General features: G+C 50.0%; 7 protein-coding genes across 7 annotated transcripts; 3 read left to right on the forward strand and 4 right to left on the reverse strand.

Moving 5' to 3' along the window:
• Nucleotides 1–2033: 2033 nt before the first annotated feature.
• Nucleotides 2034–7032, forward strand: GUITHDRAFT_132916 (hypothetical protein; the record flags this gene model as incomplete). Its single annotated transcript, XM_005840810.1, has 26 exons — nt 2034–2081; nt 2200–2292; nt 2352–2418; nt 2442–2494; nt 2618–2704; nt 2873–2896; nt 2943–2996; nt 3065–3110; nt 3442–3509; nt 3539–4010; nt 4053–4141; nt 4295–4439; nt 4492–4519; nt 4575–4659; nt 4711–4734; nt 4780–4810; nt 5083–5212; nt 5274–5341; nt 5623–5660; nt 5708–5770; nt 5827–5876; nt 6043–6085; nt 6264–6339; nt 6533–6597; nt 6702–6758; nt 6955–7032. 26 exons carry the CDS (start codon nt 2034–2036, stop codon nt 7030–7032), a joined length of 2082 nt encoding a protein of 693 aa, XP_005840867.1.
• A 634-nt stretch (nt 7033–7666) lies between these two features.
• Nucleotides 7667–9403, reverse strand: GUITHDRAFT_100852 (hypothetical protein; the record flags this gene model as incomplete). Its single annotated transcript, XM_005840811.1, has 7 exons — nt 7667–7873; nt 8408–8483; nt 8531–8601; nt 8661–8708; nt 8771–8819; nt 8870–9060; nt 9161–9403. 7 exons carry the CDS (start codon nt 9401–9403, stop codon nt 7667–7669), a joined length of 885 nt encoding a protein of 294 aa, XP_005840868.1.
• A 1551-nt stretch (nt 9404–10954) lies between these two features.
• Nucleotides 10955–13133, reverse strand: GUITHDRAFT_100853 (hypothetical protein; the record flags this gene model as incomplete). The annotated part of the gene is made up of 10 exons (XM_005840812.1): nt 10955–11185; nt 11232–11294; nt 11337–11423; nt 11591–11757; nt 11804–11866; nt 11906–12012; nt 12066–12151; nt 12204–12335; nt 12386–12864; nt 13058–13133. 10 exons carry the CDS (start codon nt 13131–13133, stop codon nt 10955–10957), a joined length of 1491 nt encoding a protein of 496 aa, XP_005840869.1.
• Nucleotides 13134–13276: 143 nt separating this feature from the next.
• On the forward strand, nt 13277–14231 carry GUITHDRAFT_156979 (hypothetical protein; the record flags this gene model as incomplete). The annotated part of the gene is made up of 2 exons (XM_005840813.1): nt 13277–13294; nt 13713–14231. The coding sequence occupies 2 exons, from the start codon at nt 13277–13279 to the stop codon at nt 14229–14231; spliced, it is 537 nt and encodes a 178-aa protein (XP_005840870.1).
• Nucleotides 14232–14306: 75 nt separating this feature from the next.
• On the reverse strand, nt 14307–15454 carry GUITHDRAFT_100854 (hypothetical protein; the record flags this gene model as incomplete). Its single annotated transcript, XM_005840814.1, has 2 exons — nt 14307–14412; nt 14472–15454. 2 exons carry the CDS (start codon nt 15452–15454, stop codon nt 14307–14309), a joined length of 1089 nt encoding a protein of 362 aa, XP_005840871.1.
• Nucleotides 15455–18677: 3223 nt separating this feature from the next.
• GUITHDRAFT_84326 (hypothetical protein) lies at nt 18678–20955 on the forward strand. Its single transcript, XM_005840815.1, has 3 exons — nt 18678–19253; nt 19632–20670; nt 20722–20955. The coding sequence occupies exons 1-3, from the start codon at nt 18724–18726 to the stop codon at nt 20851–20853; spliced, it is 1701 nt and encodes a 566-aa protein (XP_005840872.1). The 5' UTR covers nt 18678–18723; the 3' UTR covers nt 20854–20955.
• A 245-nt stretch (nt 20956–21200) lies between these two features.
• On the reverse strand, nt 21201–22576 carry GUITHDRAFT_150325 (hypothetical protein). Its single transcript, XM_005840816.1, has 7 exons — nt 22426–22576; nt 22317–22374; nt 22212–22253; nt 22054–22162; nt 21766–21994; nt 21312–21542; nt 21201–21258 (listed from the first exon to the last, which is right to left on the reverse strand). Exons 4-7 carry the CDS (start codon nt 22117–22119, stop codon nt 21209–21211), a joined length of 576 nt encoding a protein of 191 aa, XP_005840873.1. The 5' UTR covers nt 22120–22162; nt 22212–22253; nt 22317–22374; nt 22426–22576; the 3' UTR covers nt 21201–21208.
• Between the last annotated feature and the right edge of the window lie 939 nt (nt 22577–23515).

Here is a 23515-nt window from a genome sequence, read left to right on the forward strand (position 1 = left end):
CCGCCTGTCTGAAATGTTCCAACTCTTTCTGGAGCGAGCGTTGTGGCATACCCCGGTTTTGCTTGAGCACTTCAAAAGGAATACATCACCCAAGCACTGCAGGTGTGCTTTTTGGAGGAATCCTGAGATTCCTGTAAAAATCCCTCGTGACTTCTTCACCGAAATCCGTGACTGACGAACGTTGCTTGGAATCTTCTTGTAGTAAATATGGTCTCACGGTCTCATCGGAACGGGGTACTTTCCGATGTGAATCAAGACAGGGGTGGTCCCAGTATAAAACGGTCACATGGGACTGATGACACGCTGACGCAGCAAAACCTGATCTCGCCTTGAAGCTCCACCGTCTGTCTAGCTAGACGTGACGAGATCTTTCGGTCCGCATGACCAGAACCCCTTGGATTTCTCAACCCAGGATACTCCTTCCATTTTAATTAAACTCCTTCACTTGTCTCGAAGATACCTTCTGCATATCACTAGAGATGAGATAAGAATCCTTGGTCTTCCTCTCCCTCCTCTTGCCTCTACCCTCTCCCTGTCATTTGTTTCATTTCTGCTTTCCCTTTCATCATATCCTACCTCGGAAAGGAAACTTCACACGGCCATTTTGGATATTACGGTATCGGTGCAGATTGCAGATTTCGAGCTCTTATTCATTCATAGGAGGTTGTGGAAACTCTACTTCACACATTCTTGCCATGTCTTGCACAGAATGTTCTTTTGTCTTTCAATCGTTTCAAAGAAAGAACGTCAAAAAGATGTTCAGATTGAGTATTTCACAACAAGCATATGTTGAATCAATGCCAAGCATGGAAAGCAAACAACAGTCCTTGAATCCGCAATTAGGACAGTATTACTTCAACTACAATGGAGAGAGATTGTTGAATTCCATCCAAACAGCCAAAAGTAAATACTGCCTTCGAAAGAAGAGAAAGGCAACCAACGACTCTCCTTCCAATCAGCAAGTGCTTGGAGAGATCATTCAAGAGTCGAACAGATATCTCTCATAGCTATACACTCAGTTAGAGAGTTTAAGCTAAGCATGTAAACCTACAATAAATCAAGATCCCACTCCATCCTGTGCTGATGAACCTCATTGAAATGAGGCAGTGACGCTGCATCATTCAATGATTAAGCCAGTGATGTTCACATAGCGACTCTGAGATCCGGATCGACATCTGACTGCATACCTTGAACATACTCAGTACGCAAGAGCTCCCAGCAGTGATGAATTTTCCTCAGTCTCACGGTCAGTATTGAAGTGACCGTACATAGCATCACGGTTAAATGTCGCCGGAGTCCACTCAGCCTGGCCGCCCGGCAGTGTGGCATCCGATGATCAGTGTACGGGGGCCGCACTATCACTCAGTCACCGTAAGGCTCAAAGTTAAGTTCAAACACTTGAGGCTCAGGTCACTTGTGATCGGACTGTCCCTGAGGCTCAGGTCTCACTTGCCAGTGCCACACTGTGACAGTCGGACTGTCCGAACCGGAAGTCTGTCAAGCCCGGGCCACTGCCGGCCCCCAGGCCCCCAGGCCCGGCGGCCCGGTCGGACACTGGCCAGCGACCGTACGGCCCGGGGGGTTCTCCCGGGCCGACTCACCCTCGGCCGCCGCCGCCGAGTCCGCCATCCGACACTGCGGCTGCCGCAAACTGATCAGTGAGAGTCAGGCCGGGCTCCGAGCTCGGCAAACTTGGCTTGAAACTCGGAGCGGCGGCCCGCTGAGCGGCGGCCGCCGCCCGGTACGGTACTAGTCCAAAGTCACGCAGATATCCGACTGTCACATTCATCGACCTTAGTTGCAACAAGACAGTTTTTGCTCAAGACCGAGTTTAATGCACACAAAACCAGATTTGAGGAGCACATGAGAGATAGACTGTATGCTAGCGTACGGTACCTCAGTGGCAGTGGGCCGCCGGATCGGACTGCGATCCGATCCGATGATCCGGCGGTGATCGCCGCCGGACTGAGCCTCAGGCTCGGAAAAAAGTTTGACCGTATCCGGGAGTCACTACTGGCAAGGTCAGAGTCGCAATGGAGCCGCAGCGCCGTCAAGCTGCGGTGACTCAAAAGCAAGCGCAGGTAACGAGGAGTCGGAGAAGTCGGAGGGAGGAGGTCCCGAGGGAGGAGGGAGTGACCGAGAAGAGAAGCCGGGAGAGGGAGAAGGGAGAAGGGAGGATGACAGACTTTTTTGCGACAGAACGAGCGGCTGGAGAACTTGATAGTGTCTTCGACCATCTCAGCGTTTCACAAAGACGCGTTGCTGATGCCACTGCCTGGAGACTTGACAAGCGTGAGCAAGGGCTGTTTGGGATCTATCTTTGAACTAAGACGTCGATTCATACGCTTCAGATCAAGAATCATATTGTTGTGACATTGAAGAGAAACAACGGTTGTCCAGAGGATATTCTAGGGCAAGGTTGTTATTAACTTATTGAGCAGATTCGGCATCAGCACGAGTTGGAGTTGGACTAGAAATTCAAATGATTGCCCTGGTAGAAATTGTATCATCAACCTGAAAGTTGACTTGTAGTGAAGGGCCAATTCTTGATCACATCCGTTCTGCCGAATGTGACTTGTTCTCTAGTCGCCTTCCGACTTGATTCAATGATTGCCAGGGATCGGCAGCAAACTGTGGGAGAATCTTTCCAGGGATGCAACTTGTTGCAGTCAATGACATCAGACTAGTGGATAAGAAACTACACGTAAGGAATTTTGAGCAGGTTATGAATTCTGAGCAAGAATTCAACATTTGTGATAGGATGTTTCAAGACTCATCCTTGGAGAGCCGAACACGGAAGTCAAACTTACGCTCATCAAGGCATGATTGCTGGCTGAGGGGTTTTCAACGACATGACTGCATTGTTTTGCAGAGCTACTTCACAGACGCGGAGAAGGTAAATGACTTCATTGATCGATGTTAATGAAATCGATTCCTGTCAGTCCATCAAACATGGCTTGCAGCTTACCAATCAGAGTCTGACTCAACTGATTGAGGTGGGGTCAAACCAACACAATTTGTCCTCATAGCATGATTCGTGTGTATGTTGTACGTGACGGATTAGGTACAGAACTACAACAATGCAAGATTCAGTCAGCGAGGATACGATGGTGAGTCCTTGACCTTTTGCTCCATGTTGAAGATGTTCTCTTGCTTCCTGGTCGGAGCTGGGGCTTCTGACTTACGTTTTGTGACGTATGATATAATACTGTTTGTCGAGCAGGCTACCAGGTCATCGCTAGCTTGCCAATGATACAATGATCGTGACTTGGAAATCTCAGGAGCCATTGGTTCCAACCCGAATCGTCAATTTTGCTTACAAGCAGGAGGAGGAATTTGCAGGCAGAGGACATGTCAGCTCACACATCTTTTACAGCAGCTCGTCGTTACCTCCTGCTACACCTCAGACTCCTTTCACTCCGATGCAACATGTTCCAGCAGCAATGGTCAACGGCCAGTTTCCTACGGTGAAAGCAGCTCCGGCCGGCGCTGAGTTTCTGCGGCGAATGGTTTAAGAGCTGTTGCACATTCTCAGCAGCTCAGCAGCAGCACGCTGTCCAAGTCCGTAAGCATTCAGCCGACGACGTCGACAGAAAGAGCAGGAGCAGGAGCAGGAGCAGGAGCAGGGGCAGGATCAGAAGCAGGGGCAGGGGCAGGGGCAGGGGCAGGGGCAGGAGCAGAAGCAGGGGCAGGGGCAGGGGCAGGGGCAGGGGCAGGGGCAGGGGCAGGGGCAGGTGCAGGTGCAGGTGCAGGTAAAGGAGCAGAAGCAGGAGCAGGAGCAGGCGCAGGCGCAGGCGCAGGCGCAGGAGCAGGAGCAGGAGCAGGAGCAGGAGCAGGAGCAGGAGCAGGAGCAGGAGCAGGAGCAGGAGCAGGAGGATTCTACCGGCTGTTTGGGAGCAGCAATCTCTTCAAGTCAGTGAGCGTGAAGCCATCGGTATCAACGGTTGGGGGACGAGGAGCAGGAGCAGGAGCAGGAGCAGGAGCAGGAGCAGCAGAAGCAGCAGAAGCAGGTGCAGGTGCAGGTGCAGGTGCAGGTGCAGGTGCAGGTGCAGGTGCAGGAGCAGGAGCAGGAGCAGGAGCAGGAGCAGGAGCAGGAGCAGGAGACAACCAACAAACCAGTCTGACAGTGCCGCGCGAGCCCGTACGTTACATGATGACGATCAAGAAGAAAGTGACTGTTTACAGATGAAGAACATAGAAGTAAAGAGCGCTGGAGAACTAGCAAGTCATTTTGTTCCGCTGAGCCATGTGAATCGAAAACTTGAAGTTTCCTGGGTGACTGACTGTCAACAAGGCGAGTTCTCAGCAAGCAGGAGGGCAGCAGATGGTTGGAAGAGAACCAGAGAATGCAGGGAATGTGCATGCGGAAGTTGGAGAGCTGCTAGAAGATGAAGAAAGTATTCCTCATGATCCTTTCGATGTTGAGAAAGAGCAGCAGGGTATGTTATGACTGCATGCTTGTGTTTGTTTACAATTGACAGCTTTACCCAGGGGCTCCTCTATCATCAGATTTATCAAAGTGTGTTATAAAGATTTCTTTCTGTTTGTTGTTCCTTGTAATCTCTTGCGTTCAGCTGGCCGATCAAAGCGTGCAGTCAAGGAGTTTCTCTGCAAACAGTCCTGATGAAAACGGACGACAAGACCTCTACGGTCGCTGTGGTACTTGATATTGAGAGTATGCTTTTCTTTCTAATGACCTTGCGCTGTCAGACCCAGACAGGACGCTATGAAGAGGTCAGAAGGAAATCTTGCTTTCTCAAAAATGATCCATGTTGTTAGGTTGTTGTCCTCAAAGTCTTGCAAGCATCAGGTAAGAACATTTCTTCTTCACGTGTGTTTGCGCTCACTTTCTTTCAGCCGATTCAAGGATGAAACGCAGAATGATGCGGGAGGTGCTATACTTTTCTGCCCGCCCCGTTCCTCCTGATCGTGCATCAACCTCTTCTCCTCCCCCTTCACTCTCCCTCTTCCTCCTCCTCCTCTGAGCGACATCAAGGTCGAACTGCTCTCGCACGTTCTACATCCCAACATCATTCAGGAATTTTCGTCTCCTCGTGCTTCAGTTCATAACCTTCTCAGCAGTCGAGGAACCGAGGGAGGGAGGAGGATGGTCGGGTTTGGACTTGGAACTCGTACGCGTACGGCTTGTAAGCATGGAAGGAGGCGGAGAGGGGAATGGCGATAAGGAAGAGCTTGAGAAAAGTGAGGGGAGGTAGAGGGAAGGAGAGCAAGGGGGATCAAATGATTTTGAAGAATTTCTTATCTTCTTGCAGGAAAGTTGATTCTTTTATACAAGAATATGAAGTGATGCAACCAGAAGTTGTAGCCCTGGTCGTGAAAGGTAAAATTAATGTTGACAAGATAATCAAAAGCGACATCGTGAATGTCATCATCATCATCATTATCATCATTATCATCATAATTATCATCATCATCATCATCATCATCATCATCATCATCATCATCATCATCATCATCATCATCATCATCATCATCATCATCATCATCATCATCAAGCAGCAGCAGCTGCTGCTGCTGCTGCTGCATTATCATCGTCATCGTCGTCGTCGTCGTCATCATCATCATCATCATCATTACTGCAATGTTCTCAACAGGCTGCAGGTACACTTCAAGCTCTCGAAGCGATTCATGCGATGAATGTAAACGGAAAGATTGTTTTGTTGGAATGTTCTTGAGGAGCCAACAGTTCATTCATCGCGACATTCAACCCAGACACATCATGTATGATCGAAGAACAAAGAGCGTCAAGGTGAGGAGTGAACAGAACGTAATTGGAGGAGAGGGGAGATGTGAGCAACGTTGCAGTTGATCGATGCTGGACAAGCGATCAAGATAGGAAGCAGGAACATTGACAGGTCTCTTCTTACCCCCTCCCCTCCCTCCCCTTCTCCTCCCTCTCTCTGATTTCTTCTACTCCTCTGTTCTTCCTGCAGCTTTCTTTGCATGTGCTTTATCATTCCTCATCCATTTTCTCCTCCTCCTCTTCCTCTTCTTCCTCCTCCTCATTTCTTGTACCTGCAGCAACCTTCTCGAGGCCAACGCTTTCTTCCTCGCGCCAGAGCAGGTGGGAACAAGTCTCTTCCTGCAAACCTCAACAAATCCTCACCACCATCTTTTCTCTCTTCTCATCTGCTCCATATCTTCTGCGCTTCTTCCGGTTTCTGTGCCCCTTCACCGTTTCCTGTGCCCGCACTCCTCCTCCTCCTCTTTCTCCTCCTATTGTCCTGACGGTTCCTCTCAAGATCCGGGAGGATCTCTTTCTCTCTTCCTCCTGCGACATCTGGTCAGTCGCAGTCCTCATGTTCTACTGCTCTACAGGTCGTCACTTCCTCCTCTCCTCTCCTCCTCTTGACCTTCCGTCCTCTCCCTCTCTATCTCCTTCTTCACGTTCTTACAGTAGTCAATTTCCTCCTAACTTCAACTTGCTCGCTCCGACTGCCCCCTCCCTACCTTTCTCACCTTCCCAACTTGTCTCCCTGCTCTTCTTCTTTCTCACTTGCTGATCCACCAGGTCAATTTCCCTTTGGAAAACAAGGAGACTCCATCAAGGAAATCTCCGACAAGATTCTCACTCAGGTGCTAGAGCATAACCTGTCCTGTCCTGTCCTGTCCTGCACTTTCTAGTATCTTTCCTTGCCTTGCCCTGTGATTGCTGGCTTTCTGATCTAGTTCTTCTTCAGCCGCACCGAGATATCGTTGCTGCCAGTCAAGGAAGAATTTCTCTCAAGTTCAAGAAGGTGAAATCATCTCCCGTCCTTCCTGCTGTTTGAACTCCCCGGTCCCTCTTGTCCTATCCCTCTCCCTGTCCCTATCTCTTGTTTTCCTCGAATCTAATTCTGAGACCTCGCACTCCTCGTCCTGCTCCTCTCGCCTGCTCTGCTTTTGCACATTCCTTTCCTTATCCTTTCCGTGTCACTGACGTGAGATGCACAGTTTTGCGACGAAATTCTCATCAAGGACGTCGAAAGGAGGATAGCTTCGGCGCAAGAAGCAATTCAACTTCTGATCTAACATCGCCAAATTCGTGATAGAATGCATTGACACTCGTAGTATTTTTCTATCATCCCAGTCTTGCATCGACTCTTTGTTGACAGATTTTCTCTTGTTTAACAAGAAGTCATTATTGTGCATTCTTGTCACTTTCGTAATACAGAGAACCCCGGTGTGCTGGAGGACTGCAGGGGATAGGAATGAGGTTGTTGGGTGAGGGTGGTGAGAAATGATCAGCAGGAGAGTCAAGATGGTCTTGCAAAGGTGACCCGGACTGAGCTACTGAGAAAAGAAGTCAAGGAAAGCGATGAAGTTGATCGGAAAGTGCAGGGTGGAGGAGGAGAAGGTTGGGAGAAGGGAGAAGGAGAATAGAAAGAAGGAGGCTAGAGAGCAGGAGGAGGCAAGAGATAAGTGAGAGGAGTGCACGAGGAAGAGGAAGCGAGGGAGGAGGTGCAAGTGAATGATAATAGGGGGGGGGGTGGGAGGGAGGAGCGACTGAGAAAACTCAAACCTTTCAGCTGTCTTTTCAGATCTTGAAGAGTTTGAGTCAAAGCAGCAATCTCACCTACATCAGCATTCACTCAACATCTCCATATACTGAGACTCTTCAACTTCATTTGCTCTGTTTGCATCTTCCCTTCGTCTTCAATTGTGGTCAACCATGACGACAACATAGCAAAATGGAATCATCATCATCATCATCATCAGCAGCAGCAGCAGCAGCAGCAGCAGCAGCAGCAGCAGCAGCAGCAGCAGCAGTAACGACATGTCCGTCACCTCGTAGCTTGTCATTCAAATGCCTTTCTCCCATCATCGCTCTCTCGCAGGCCTCAAGCTCCTCGTCTCGCTGAGCCACAGCAGCCTGAAGCAACATGAGGCACAAGAGATGAGCAAGAAGCGTGAGAAGAGGGGAGGGGAGAAGAGGGGAGGGAAGGGTAGAAGAGGGGAGGGGAGGGGAGGGGAGGGGAGGGGAGGGGAGGGCACAGCACCAAAGGCAGAGGGAAGGCGATGTTCTACCTGCATTCGCTGCTTCGCCATCTCCATAGTTTGTTGGAAAAGTTTTTCTACTCAAAGTGATCTACGTCAGTATGCAGACGCAGCTGTGGAACGAAAACAAGACAGGGAGAAGAGAGAAAAAAGAGAAAACGAATGTGTAGGAGAGAGGGACAGGAAGGAAGTGGGGGAGAAAGGGAGGAAGGAATGAGTTTGAGGGAGGGGAGGAGGGAGCGAGGGAGAGAGCGAGAGGGGGAGGAAATAGATGTATGAAGGTTCGAGAAATAACGCAAACGTTTGTATGTCTTACTTTGATTGCTGGAGATCTGAGATCGCTCATGCGCATCCTCTCGTGACTTGCAATATGTTTTTACATTTCTTCGCAATTTCTTCTTCTCCTTACCTCCTCCAAAGCCTTTTCAAGCAACGTTGTCTCTGTTTGCAACTTGTGCAACTTTGCCTTGTAGTTTTCTTCCAGTCTGCCTTTGATTTCAGACATTGTGGATGTAGCGAAGAAGTGAGTTACAGGATGATGTTTTTGTTTGCACTGCACACAGCAACTCTGAGTTCTTCGTTCTCTTCAATTAGTTGAGTATTCTGCAACCTGCTGTCATCGTTCGGTCGGGCCGTCGGTCGGTCGGTCGTTTCCCACTCACATGAATAACTTGTTTGGTGAATGCGTCTTGTAAGCTTGTCAACTCCATCTGATAATGTGTCAGCTCCACATGAAGGGACATCAAGCCGAACTTCCAAGCCTTCTCCGTACCTGAAGCTCGCGTTTCTCTTTCGACAACTTTTCTTGTTTGATCTGGCAACTTCCAGCATGGGAGTTAAAGCAAGAGAGAAATATTGGCTGCGCTTGCACCTTTTCCACAATTTCTCCATCAAGTTCACATGCTTGAAGCAACAGTCGTTGACGTTGGTCGCCCTCAGTTGCAACAAAACTTGATGATCCAACTCGTCAAATTCTTCCGACAGCGATATTGACATGTTTCCTCCCATCACTTTGCTCTCGTTTAAGTTTTGCAATGGTCTGATCGCTTCAGTGATGGGGACCTTGAGCAATCAATCAAGGGTAAGAGAAAAAGAACAAAACTCAATTGACATGTCATATCAAAATTCAAACAATCAGAACAGGTAATCTAGCAGCATTTACCTGATATTCTGCTGTCCCGTTGGAGCTTATTTCTTCGAACAAGAACTCGTAAACAAACGCCGCAGCTTCTAGTTCTTCCCCCATCTTCGTGTTGTGACCATGAGCGAACCCGATCACATCTCCATGCGTCAGTGATTGCTTGCTGACTCGCCGTCTGTTCACAAATAACCCGTTAGGACTGCCATTGCATATGATCTGCCATCGGCATTCATCCGCACGGCCCCTGAGCCTATGCAGGTCCATCCAGGCGTGAGCTCGAGAGATTCCCTCCCATGCCAGCTCAACGTCCGACCGCGAGTCTCTTCCAAAGGTCCTGAGAAGCTACTGAGCGCAGCGAGGAGCGAGCAAGGAACATACAGGCACTGGTGATGCGTCAGATCCACTACCTTGCCAGCCATCAGGCGTGTGTTGCTCTTCTCTCGCGCATCAGTCTCGTCGCTTCTTTCCTCGCCCTCCCACCATCGCTGCACAATCAATCTTGCGCTCAGACTCGTCATGCCAGGCTGCTCAACTGACCGCCATCTTGGGGATCAAATGTCAAACTTCAAGTTCAAATTTTCAAAATTTCAAATTTTAGGGCTCACTCGAACAAATTTTAGGGCTCACTCGGCCTCCGGCCGGTTCAAGTTCGGCCCCGAACGGCCGGGTCCGGCACGGTGACCCGGGCCGTCTCACGCCTGCTGAGCCTCGGAGCGCCCGCCCGGCGGCGCCGCTCCGATCTACTACTGAGCCGACTCCTGTTCACGGGTGGCCCAGTAACCGTGAGTCACTGTCACGCTCAGTGACTTGAAGGGCCCCGGGCCCGGAGCGGCCCGGCCCCCTGGAGCCAGAAACTTGCCGGCGCGGCCCGCCCCCCCAGGAGCGGCAACCCAGGGGCGGGCAACTTGCAATCATTGAACGGTCCTGGCCCGTCATTTTGACTTACTAGTAGGATCCGAATGATCCGACGGTACACTGGGCTGGCTCACGGTGACGGTACTCGGAGGCTCAGTACGGTACTGAGAGTCACCGTGCAATGGACCGCCGAGCGTGAAAGGCCATGGTTGTGACGGCCCGGCCCGCAATCCGATCATGGGCCCTTGTCCCGACTCGGTCCGGCGATAGTGGCAGGCTGCCTGGCCGCGCTGAAGTCGGTATGACGATGATACTACCGAAAAGTGAACCGTTGATCAGGAAGGAGGAGCAACCAGTGATAGCGGTTGAGAGATTTAAGTTATGAGATACTAGCAGAAAGACGAGCGAGTCACTCGCTCCTGAGGATGATGTGGCAGCCCGAGTCAGTCTCGACTATCCCTGATACCTCGCCCACCTGCCAGCATGTCAGGCCGTCGGTCAGCTAGGAAACGCGCACGAACTTGGAGAGAGAAGGAAGCCTCCTCGAATGGTTTCTGCATTTTCCCTCGCGCAAACGTTCCCAGGTCACCATGATCTTTGGCCGAGGAGCAGTCAGAATGTTTGTAAGCAAGCTCCTTGAACCTAAAGTGAAAGTCAGTACAGATGAAGGTGTAGAGAGAGGATGAGGATGAGGATAAGATGCAAGTGATCAAAACGATTATTTCAGTCTTCAGCGTAAGGATCGCATCATTGTGGTTAAGTTAAAGATGTGATGCGCGGAGAAAGTGTAAAACCTCTGCATTGTGTTGCGAGACGAGGAGATATCGGCGAGAAGATCCGAGAGAATCTTTCTGGCTTCGTCCCTGCTTCTTGATCGGATCACTTTGCCCTCCTCATCCCTCCAACTCGAGGGCCTTCGTGAATCTGAGAACATCCCAATCGTCACCATCACGAATAACCTCAGCACTCTTGCTCCGTCTTCTCAACGCCTCCAAATTCACCTTTGTGCTTTATAAGGATATGGTATGCTCCCACCATTTCCTTCTGCCTCTTATTCGGGGGACATTTCTGTGTCTCCGAGCTTCGCTTCATCCCGACGCTCTCCTTCTGCCCTCGAGAGATGACATACTTCCTCGTGCTCGCACCGAACTCCAGCACATCTCCATCCTTCACTTCCACCTTCCGCTCGGGCTACAGCGAAAGCGACTGAGCAGGGAAGGAGAAGAAGACCTTGTACCTCGATGTTTCTGCTGTTGACCTTGGTGCCGTGCGCCGATCCCAAGTCGAGGATGTAGACTTTCTATAGGCAAGTTAAGAGAGGAGGCGAAGAGCTGGAGGCAACCTGTCCCTCGGACTGTAAGATTGCATGCTGTCTGCTGACCGATGGATGCTCCATCACGATATCCGTTTCAAGGCTTCGACCCAGGGTCTATAGGTTGATGTTAGAAAAAGAGTTGGAGAATGAAAGGCGATATCTAAGAACAAGATCCAACATCATCATGACACAAAATGCTGGAAAGTCAAGACACGCGTCAAACGATGATTGTTGAGCAGCATGACATGCGCAGGCAACACGAAAGTGCCATTTTGCATCACCAATTTTGAGTTTCCTGGCAGCTCAACACGATCTACAACTGTTTCGTCCTTGTATACAGTGACGAAGCAAGGGACGGGATCTGCTGCTTCCTCTACAACATGTTGGTCCCCATTCTTGTCTTTCTGCTCGTCGACAATCACTGGATTCTCTTTTTCCTTTCCTTCATCTGCGTCCTCGGGATCATTCGATAGCGAGAGATGGGGGTGAGTCACCCGCAGTCTTGTCGTCGGCGATGCCAAGCTTCTTCTGGTAGTCGTGCAGGGCCTTCATAAACCCTGCCGATCCTCAGCGACAGCAAAGACGCGACGAGTTACCTTCGTTGGGACGAGCGACCTTCCTGCACCTCACCACATGCGCGACCGCGCGAGAGGCAGGCCACTTGAAGCGATGGATGAGGTAGGCGACACAAAGCGACGCGCTCCTGGTGACCTCTGTCACTCGCCCATCGCCAACCCTTGAGGAGGAAGCGTGCACCTCGAGATTCCTGCTCCACAATGCACGAGTGTCGCATGCTTCTTCGAGATGGCTCGTTCGATGAAATTATTAGAAGCGTCGATGTGCTGCCGATTAAGTTGAGGGTCAGCTTCCACGCAAGCAGCAGCATTCTGTCACCTGCAGGATCCCGTCCGTGTCCACATCATCCTGCTGCAACCGCAGATGCTGCCGTTTGCTTCCGAAGGAGATGTCTTTGGGCCGTTGATGGATTGTAATGACTGAGCGAACATTGAGATGGTCCAGGCTGGTCTGGGGCACCAGCGTCATTGGCAGAACAAGTAGAACAGCGAGGCATCAACCTCGTCCTTTGCATGATCCCAGTCCCCCAGGTACAGTTCTCCTGGTATCACCTCAGCAGGATACCTTCTTGGCTCTCGTGGTTTCCCAAAGGTTGTACAAAGTCCTGGGTACTTTTCCAGGACGGTATCGAAAGGAACATCAAGAAGTCGGATGAGGCGCGGAAGGGTAAACTCATCGCTCTGAAGGAATCTAACAACCTCATGCTCAGGTGTGAGAGCTGCTGAGCCGTAGAGGACAAGTTCCCTCCCCATCCACAACGACGGCTGCCATAACCCTCGAACCCCAAGGATTCGCTCTCGCTTCCTCTTAAGATCCTTGTGGTCGTTTGAGTCATGGCGGAGACTGGAATCTTCCAGCACCCTCCTGTTCCCACGGTTCACGATGGAGACACAGAAAGCACCGCACACGTTCCCCTTGTGAAACTCTTTGTGCGGCCTTACGTCCACAATAAGAGGAGGTTTCCGCTCGTTGGCAGTGCCTTGGAAGCATGAGAACAAGTCAGACGCAGTGCATGTTTCAACAGGAGCTGCTCGTTTCTTGACTTCTTCCTGTCCTTGTCCCTGTTTTGTTGAAATATCCTCCTCCTCGTCACCAGCCTCGTCCCACCTGTTTAGCAACCTCACTCACAGAAAGTATGAGATGTGGAAACAGAGCAGAGAGGGTGGATTCACAGAGAAACTTTGCTGCAAGACATGTGATCGACATCATCGAACATGATTCCTCTGTCAAGATCTGCATGCGAGGCATCTGCGGTCGTAGATAGACCGCGCGTGCACCATCCTACCTTCCCATGACGGTGAACGAAGGACTCGGTTTGAATCGAAGAGAATCGATTAGACTCGGCGAGTCACTGATTCCGGCCCGGCCCCGGCCCGGCCGCCCCGAACTAGATGTTCTCTATTCAAAAGGTAAGAAACTTTTGTGTCCTAAAAAAGTAGTTGCCCCACCCACTTCCTGGGAAGGATTTGAGTAACAATTCGTCCTAGCTCTCCATGCTGATAGGAGGGAAGGAGTGAGGGAGTGAAGGAGCGGATCGAAGAAGGACGAAGACAAAGAGAAGAAGGGAAGGACAAGGAATAGCCAGTGCTGAACAACAAACCTCTCCTACCTGTCGGCGGACTCTTATCGTTCCGTTGGTCGCTGAGTGAAACAACGCAAACGTCCAACATCATTGAGTGGATCAAAGGCGACCTCCAAATTGTTTTCTCGAACATGGAAATTGATTTTGCTTTGTTCTTGTTGTTGCAAATTGTTCAGATTATTCTTCTGTTGGCAATTGCGTCGATTCTTCTTCTCCTTGTCTATCGCAAGATCGTCAGGCCCAAGTCAGGAGCATTCAAAACACTGATCGTTTTGGGATCAGGAGGGCATACAACAGAGATGTTAAGTATTGCAAGTAGTTTGCCTGCGCCGTTGATTGATGATGCAACATTTTTGATCGCTTCTACGGATAGGATGAGCGAAATCAAACTGAGACAGAAGTTTCCCGGTGCGATGGTGAAGAAAACTCCTCGTGCACGGGAAGTGAAACAATCATGGATCACTTCTGTGTACACCACTCTGATTGCATCATTTCATGCAATGTGGTTTGTATTCATGATTCAACCTGATCTTGTCCTTTGCAACGGACCAGGAACTTGTGTACCCATCGCATATTCAGCGTTCCTGTTCCGTTTTTTCCTTATGCAGAGATCAAAGATTATTTTTGCAGAGAGCATTGCCAGAGTGAAATCCTTATCTCTCTCTGGAAAGCTCTTGTATCCGATAGCCGACGAGTTCGTTGTTCAGTGGCAGGAGCTCATAGAAAAGGCTCCACGTGCTCGTTATGTTGGCTTCTTGATATGAAATGACTTGAACATGATGAGTGTAAATGTGATCGATGATAAGATTCATTGCGATTGCTATCTAAACGAATGGTCTCTATCCGCTGGATGAGAACAAAATCAAATAAGATGGATAACTCTGCGCATCTGAGGTGGAAACCAGGATTGTTGGTTTGTCTACTTTGTCTGCAAGCGTGTCAAATCTGTAGAGATCAGGAGTCAAAATATCATAGTAACGTATAGTAAATCCTCTTGGTCTCACCTCCTTTTTGTTCGAGATTCAGGGATGACGGGAGCCGATCCTTCGACATGATCACCGACTGTCACATCACACACGAAGAGAGTAGCCAAGAAGATCATTTTGCATCCCACCAGACGGGCAGGATGCACAGCAAGAGACTTTGCAAGATCTTCGTCTACAGTTGCTGCAAACCGAGCTGCGAGATCGCTACAAGTGGCAAAGTAACAGCCCTTGCCGTATTGATTCACGCCGTCTTGCCCTGCATGTACAAGCAATCCCTTCTCAGCGATTGATATGACGTTTGCAGATGTTTTGCATCCATGCCAGACAAGATCGCTTGCTAATGATTGACGCGATTCATCCGCTTTGAGTCGCTGTTGCATCATCTCCAGGTATTTCCTGGTTCTGCTTAACAATTCTTTGTTCTGAACGCGCATGATCCGGACGAGCGAAACCTGCGGCAGACCTTGAAAGAAGCGGTCCGAGACAAGCTTCCACTCTTCAGTATCTTTGTAAACTTTCGACAAGGCGAAGCTTGTAGTGCGGGATTTATGTTGCAAGAGAGGTAGGTTTTGTTCCCAATAACGTGTGATGTCATCTCTCTGCATGAAAGATGTGTAATCCTTTGCTGTGAAAGTTTCCATTGATGATTGTAAGAACTTTATGCACGCATCCCTTCTATTGTTGTTTGCTGCTCGGAAAATCATTTCCGATGAAGCGGTTTTCAATCGAAATACGCGGTCATCGTCATTTGTCACATTCAAGATGTCGTTGAAGGGAAATATTTTCACATCAGCCTCAGGATTGGAAAGGTCTTCTCTGTTCTTGGCAACGATGAAATGATTGCAAGTTATTCTGATGATTCTTCCCTTCCATGAAGTGATAAAGAACTTCTTGCTCTGCAGCTCAACAGCTTCATCAAGAATCTTGTGTTCTACTGTGCGATTCGTTTTGACATCCACTCCTGTCTTGCTCTGGCCTTTTGTGCTTTTCTTGACCGGCATCGTGATTAGCTTTGATATGTCTTCTCAACATTTGTTCTCACAGCTCGTCGTTGTATCTCTCGTCAACGCTACTCTGTCGCCATCGCATTCCATTCTGGATTTCCTTGTGGTCAAAGTCCATTCAAGCTCCCCTCAGGGCTTTACTAACACAAGATGTAGGACAGCACCCCCCAGTACGGCGATGACTATTTATTTGTTGTTATAAAGACAGAGGCAGTATACCTGCTGAAACATTGCCATGCCACGGATGGAGATGAAGGTGAAGAAGAGGACGGATAAAGACGTAACAATGAGGAAGCTTCTATGATTGTGATGTTCATTCGAAGTGATGAGAGGGGGATGACGCTGATGCTGCTGCCTGAAAAGACTGTTACGGGTATCCTTGAGAAAAGTTGACCTGAACCAGGCCGTCCCCACTTGGGGAGGGAGGGAGGGAGGGAGGGAGGGAGGGAGGGAGGGAGGGAGGGAGGGAGGGAGGGAGGGAGGGAGGGAGGGAGGGAGGGAGATTATCAAAACAGCTTTTAGTTTACCTTCAAGATAACATCTGTGCCGTATGCACCACCATTTATCATGAACTCAAGAGCGGTGTCCGGCAGGTACCTGAGATGTCTTGCGGGCATTGCAAGTCGACCATCGAAAGAGAGGTTGCCCTCCCTCTTTGTCTGGCCCCTTGCTCGCAAACCTCATTATCTCAGCAGGTGGGAAAGATTGAGGGAGTGAAATCAGTAGTTGCGAATCATGAAACGAAAGATGTACAGGTCGCCTTTTGATATCTTCCTTCCTTGATTTTTTTGTTTTTGAATTGTTTTGATCGCCAGGTGGAGTTCAGCGATCCTGCAACTTGGCAGAACATTCGACAAGTTCTGATAGATAACGAATTTCCACCCGAGAATGAGAAGGAAGTTTGAAAGTTTGAAATTTACACATACACAAGCATCTGCTGGAGAATCATCATAATGACTGTGGTTTGACTCTTTCAGATGGGAATGAGATTGCAATGATCATGCCCCTCTTCTTGTCTGTTCTATATTTCCCACCACGCTACCGCACAGCAATGACTGAAAGAACCTCACGAATTCCCGGCCGGCCGGGCACTGACTAGGTGACACTGTCTGCCTCTCTTTACTCAAAGTGGACTCGAAGTTAAACAGTCCCATTGCCACTGGCGGCTGAGCACTGGCAGGCGGGGTCCCCGGGCCCGGGAAGCCTGAGAAACGCCGGTAGTGCGATCGGACCGTGTCTCTTCCAAGTTCTTGCACTGCCACGGTCACTGGCACAGTGTATGGCTTGTTACTTCATACATTGATTGACCGTACTGTCCGATGATGGGCTTGAGTCAATGGCCCGTGACTGAGTCAACTGAGTTACAAGTTTGAGTCGGCTGAGAGTCATGCTCAGCGGCTGGCGCCCCCCGGAAAGTTTAGTTAGCCTGAACTTCGGAACGGTTGCCGCCCCGGGTCACTTCAACTTCGCAAGTGGCCGGGCCGGGCCCGGCGGCCGCCCGCGCCGCCGCCGGGCGCCGCGGCGCCGCGGCGGGCCCGGCGGTCACCGTGTCACAGGCTCAGCAGGGCCCGCCGACCGCAGTACGGTCGGACTCCGGGACGCGGGGCTCACTGAGTCCGAGTCAGCCCGGCCACTGAGACTACGGTGCCAGTGTCCCGGCTCCGATCAGCAGTGTTCAACGGTTGTGGGGCCGGGGCCGGCCGTGCGGCAGTGCTGTAGTGGTCCGACCGTCACTGACTCGGACTACGGGAGCCCGGCCTCACCGTCACGCGTGGCGTGACGCCCGGCCGGCGGGCCGGCCATCCGATCCGATGATCCGATTGATTCGTGACTAAGCCGCGGCTGTCGAGTGCACTGCCACTGGCACCGTACCGTGACGGTGGCGCCGGCCCCCCCCGCCGCGCGCGACTCGGCGAGCGTACTAACAACTCCCGAGTCCCGGGGCCCGCCGGGCCCGCCGGGCCTTCCGGGCCGTCCGAAGTTTACGCCGGGTGGCCGCCGGCCGGCCCGGCCCCGGTACTCCGACACTCCCAGCTATCATCTCCGAATATGGCATCACTGCCCGGCCACAGTACGGTAGTGAGTGGCCTGCTGCTTCCGGCCGGTCATCGTCTTTCCATTATAAAAGGTTTTAGATATATACAAGTGTTTTGGCCTCTTCTGACAGCAGTACCATGAATAAAGTAAATTCTAAGATTAGATTTTTAGTATCATTTTATGCCATCTATCATTGGAAACGGCTCTTATTCGCATTCTGGAATATTTCACAGCCATAAAGTTCAGAGTTGGCGTGCATTTGTTTCGGTAGAAATCTCTACAGCCCCCCTCGGAATGTACGAGAACAAAAACATTTTGTAAAATTGGGACAATTTATAACTATAATATATATTCGAATGTGCCATGAGGCCTATCGTGATAGGACAAGCTACGGTCGAGTGGCTAAGACTGTAGGACCTCCTACAACGCTAGGAACGCCTTCCCACATTGCTGACCCCCCACCCTCGTCTTTTCCACTGCTTCGAGAACAGACCCGTCCTTTACTCATAAAGTTTAGTACCCACCTAGCATTATTTGTGATGAACTAGAACAGTACGCGGCTTTTTCCTCTTTACTGTGTTATTTGAAGGGGTAGTATCGTAACCCTTTCACAATGAAAACTACCTCTACCCACTCAAATGTACCCCTACCCCTCTATTGCATTCGGTTTGATCTTGCAGATGGAATCGGAGTAGGAGAGATGGTGGACCAGGCGAAGGGGAGAAATGGCGAGATGAGAAGAGAGTTGCACCAGAGGACGAGGAGAAGAAAGCCAAACAATATGATGTCATGAGCGATTCATTGAGAACTAAATTCATATGGAAAACAGTTATTTGAAGACGCAGGAGAAAAGATCCGGAGCTTTCGAGGCAAGGGAAGGAAGGCGGGGAGATCGTAGATATGCGATCCAAGTGGAGATCAGATACGAGTAGTGGCTATTTTAAGATTTGAGGGATCTAACCGGTCCAGATAGAATCTGAATGGATGCCGAGGAGTTGGTTCGGAGTCAGATAGATCTAGCTTAGAATGAGAATCAAGAACGAGGCGATGGCTAGCCCTTGTTCACAATGCAACACATCACATGGAGGTGTATCGCCTCTGGAACATACTTCAAAAATCATGAGTGTCTTCATTTGAAATTTCTCTTGTTATCACTCAGGCGTTCTCACTCTTGTTTTCTTTCAGATCCCCTAACTGTCTTCCGCCGAAGACGGAAGGTTTTCGATCAAATGAAGTTTGATGGGTCCAATCATGAACCAAAGAATCCTCATGTGCGAGGCCAAGACCATCCTCACTGTGAAAGTCTTGACATGAAATCCCACTCATACGAAAAGAAAATCTGCATTGAAATACCGGAGTCAAGCATCAATTTCAACGGCCACCTCCAGACAGTAGCAGAGAGTGAAGAAGGTTGTCTGAACCTGAGCATTCTGGATTCCGGTCACACTGTCAAAGATGATTTGCATCTCACTCTTAGCAGCTCTGGTCTGTGGATGGGGAGTCATGCATCCCAACAGCGCTTCCGAAGTGAGTTCAAGGAAGTGGATTTCATCGGAAAAGGTGGCTTTGGGAAAGTCTACAAGGTGTATCACTATTTGTCAGACAGAGAGTATGCAATCAAAAAGATTGAGATCAATGATTCCAACGCTGAGCATGTTCAGTCTGTGATACGCGAGGTTCGAATGCTTGCAAAGCTGGACAATCACGGGAACGTTGTTCGGTATTACAACGCATGGATTGAAGAAGATTTCTCGGCAAGGTCAAAGCGTCCTTCTGTACAGCTTCTTTCCAATGATGGATGCGTGTTGGACGAGGAGGAATCGACAGAGTTTGAAAGTGACTTGGACTCCGACATAGAAACTTCTATGACCCTGAGGCGTACCAGATCAAAGTCGGACTCTTGTTCACTTGACGCTTCTCCAGGAGGCTTGTGGAGGGGCGACAGCTTTCTCTCCGAGTTTGCTGATGAGCCCAATGATGACGATGGCTGGTATGATTCTTGGGGTCATGAGGACACATCTGTAACCGAGGAGGAGGAAGAACATACTTCTCCTGTCGAGAGGAAAGGCAGTTTGGCTCTGGTTGCAAGTAGAACTCGCAGCGTGTCCAAAGAGCCATCGCCAAAACCCCGGTGCAGATGGAAATATACTCTTTATCTTCAAATGGAGTACGTGATGTGCAGGACATTGGAAGAATGGCTTAGTAGCGAAAACCGCAAGGAAGTTGATTATGCCGAATCTTTCAGCATTGTTCGACAAGTAACATGTGCTCTCGAATGGATTCATAGCCACGGAGTTGTTCACCGCGATCTGAAACCAAGTAATCTCTTCATTTCCATTGATGGAGTGATCAAGCTTGGTGACTTTGGCCTCGCACGTGAAATAGCAAAATGCGCAGGAGACACGGAAGAGGCCAGCCCTCACTCTTACTCATCCAACCACACGCAGGGTGTTGGGACGCAAGTTTATGCATCACCTGAACAGCTGAAGGGAAGGCAGTGCAGTGACAAGTCTGATATCTTCAGCCTGGGGCTCCTCATTGTGGAAGTTCATCACGTCTTCAGGACTGGAATGGAACGCGTCATGACCTTGTCAAACGCGAGACAGTCCATGTTCCCGGAGTCTTTTGACAGAGACTTTCGATTCATGAGTGCCATGGCACGCAAATGTGTCTCGGACAACCTGGACAAGAGGCCAAGCGCAGCTGAGCTGATGGTTTCTTTCTGCCACACGCCTGTGAACAAATCTCATCTGCTGCACCAAGATTTGAATGTCTCCAGCCCTAAGATTCGCATCAGCATGTTCCCCTCACCGGACAGCAGCCCGTCCACTTCTCCGCAGCAGGATGTCCAGTGTGATCCCTTTTCTGCTGACAAGCTCGAGGCGATCGATTTGAACCAGGACAATGACGCCGGATCGCCCGACGTGCCTGCACCGCGATGTTCGTGCACGAAAGCCAAGCGAGTGTTGCACGGAGACTTTGTTGCCGACGGCAGACATCATGACTCCAAGGAGCACAAGAATGGCAGGCAGCTGCAGGAATGTGCACAGGGCGAGGGATGCGATTGCACATGTCCTCGTGTGAAAGAGCTTGAGAAGATTGTTGACAAGTTGCTGCACGAGAAGCGAGTTGCTCAAGACCGCATCCAAGAGCTCGAGCGCCTTGTGCAACAACAGGTCGGCCTTTTCTTTCCTCTCTTTTTCTGCGATCTAACTCTATCGCCACAGGCAAGTCTTGCTGCGTCACTCCTGTGCCTTGGGAATGTTGTATATACAGATGATGGTTCCTCCTGCAAAATCCCTATCCTTCGGAATCGTGGACCGAAAACGCACAGCGGGCATATCTACTCCTTACAGTAACATGCGCCTGCTATATGCTTGACCTTGTAGTCTAGAAGTCGCTGCTGAAGCCATTAGTAGTGTCTGTGTAAAATGGTATTTTATGAACTGTAATCTCTTCCTTGTGACCCTTGACCTGCAATGAGCATTCAACCTGCACCGAAATCTGATGGTCTCTTTCCATCGACAGGAAGGACGCATGAAGCGAAGACATCGTTTCTGATTCACACCACAGCTAAGTTGTCTCTTGCTTCCTAGCGTACACCACGTTCATCTCATGTTTCGTCAGATGTAGAGACTTTTTCTTACAGGTTCTTTTGCATCAACAATTCTACAAGCAAGATAGACATTTTAATAACCAAAGATTCTGTCGTTCTCAAGGCAGAGGCTTCAGATGCGGCAGGAGGGGATCCTTCATCATCTCCTCTGCATCACTCCAAGTCAAATGAAATCTTTGAGAGAGAAGAAAGCTTTGTTACCAGCCGCACTCGCTGCTTCCACTCCCGAGCTTTCAGCCGCCATGACAGGAGATTGGAAGGCAGTGCGAGCCTTTGATTTTTGTTGTTTTCGACGGCCATGGGCTGCTGCTTCCACCGCATCGCCAGGTTTCTCCTTGAGCGGCGCTTGAATTTCAGCCGTCGAAATCTTGCTCCTCGTGGCATGCACAATCTTTGCTGCAACTCGCTTTCGAGGAGCTGGGGGAGCGACTTCTGTGAGAGAGCAGATTGTCATCCCAGTTGTTTTTGCCTCCATGAACATCAGATGGATCAGCACAATAGATATGATTTTCATGCCCCTAACACCTCTATCACCTCGACAAGTCACCCTTGACTTGGCATGTGCACACTCATTCTTGATCATCATCCACCCATCATCATATCATCATCACTTTCAACCCCAACAAGATCATCATGACATCCTAACATCGGGCACCTTTTACATTCTTTGAATCTGCGTGCTTTGTTGCTATGTTTGATAGACCTTGCAGTCGCTTGATGTCCTGGTACGCAAACGAAGCCCCGGCCACCACTGGGGCATGAGAGGGAATCGAGTTATCAGGGGTGTGAAGGAATCCCTTGGGAGGGATAAACTGTTGAGTCGATGTTTCTTCTTGTTGTGCTGAGGATTTCTGGCGCTTTTGCCTTGATACTGACGAATTACCCTGGGCTGGAGTCAGGACGAGCAGCTGCTTCGTTGCTTCACTGCATGAAGCTGCTTCACCTGGCCCAGTCCAAACGCCGAGACGTAGACGAAGAGGAGCAGGCAAGCAATGCCTCCCAAGTTCATCAGCTTCCGACGCGTATCCAAAATCGTTGATGGGCGCGAAAGTCTGCAGACACGAGAAATTAGCAGGACTTGTCGTTCCATGACGCCCGCACCTTGCTGTCAGCACAAGGGAATCGTTGAAGATCCTTCGACTCCTTATGGTATTCTCATAAACATTGAGTCGAGAGTACAAGGTCATCAAACAGAGTTGTTCGCACCTTCTCTTGACATCAACATGAACCTCTCCAAAATGATCGAGAGTGACGTGTTTGTCTTCTGCAGACATGATCAATCCGACATTGCAAACGTGCGCGAGGTTGCGTGTACCTTTTCTCTTCATGCGGATGGTAACTAGTGGAAGAACCAGATAGGAGGCAAAGGAGCGATTGAGAGACGAGCACGGTCACGATGACGGAGGGAAGTCAGCAGGTATTGGCGAGGAGAAGGAGGAAAGAAAGAGTAGGAGAGGAAGGAGGAGAGAGGACAAAGGTGAGCGAGCCGAAAAAAATGCTTATTATAGCTCTACGGCCCCATCCCCTCTCAGATCCCTCTCAGTGACCGGCACAGTAGCCGGCACAGACCTTACGGGCCCGGGCCGGGCCTGAGAATTCCACAGACGGACGACAGGCGCCAGGTCAACCAGCTAGTACGACCCAAACATGCGGATGGACATTTGTGGGGTAGGGGTACTACTATACTGTAATAGGCCCCGAAGATCATTGGAATAAAAATACAATTGATGGGGGTGGGGTAGTTTTGGGACATCGGAGCACATGGCGAGCCCAGGGCTTCCAGAGGTCGAAGAGGATGAGGTGGAGGACAAGAACATGCTGGGGTGACGTGAGATGAGATGGACAGAAGTATTTGAGACAGTCCAGTCCAGTGAGAAGAGTGTTCACAGGGACAGGAGGCGCTGGTTGAAATTTGTGTATCCAAAGATGCAACTACTACTTGTCGATTTGCGCTTTCTGAGCAAGGATGCATTCAATCGAAACAAAACGGACAGGGATTGATATTCAATGAAACAATACCTCGAATGCTAAATACTGTGCCAGTGAAAATGAGCAGATGCGATATCTTGTAAAGACAGAAGCATGAGATCATGGCCAGGTCGGAGTCACTCTAGGGGCGACACACAGACAGTTCTACAGCCCCAGGCATACTATGGCCTAAGGTCAGAGCGCAAGCACATGAAACGTAAACGTTCTATACAGACATGGCATTTTCATGGGTGGTTCGCCTTGCTGATATCATTCAGCATGTCATGTCATGGCGTCGGCACCGCCGTCGATGGGGACGTAATTCTCACGCTTGGGCCCTATGGCTGCAGGGCTGGTCACAAATCACATGCCATGGTTTCTCAAACACGCTTGAAATTCGAAAAAGATGCTGATGATCAACATGGTTCGATAAAGAT

This window comes from Guillardia theta, assembly GCF_000315625.1.
Source record: "Guillardia theta CCMP2712 unplaced genomic scaffold GUITHscaffold_5, whole genome shotgun sequence".
NCBI classification, from domain to species: Eukaryota; class Cryptophyceae; order Pyrenomonadales; family Geminigeraceae; genus Guillardia; species Guillardia theta.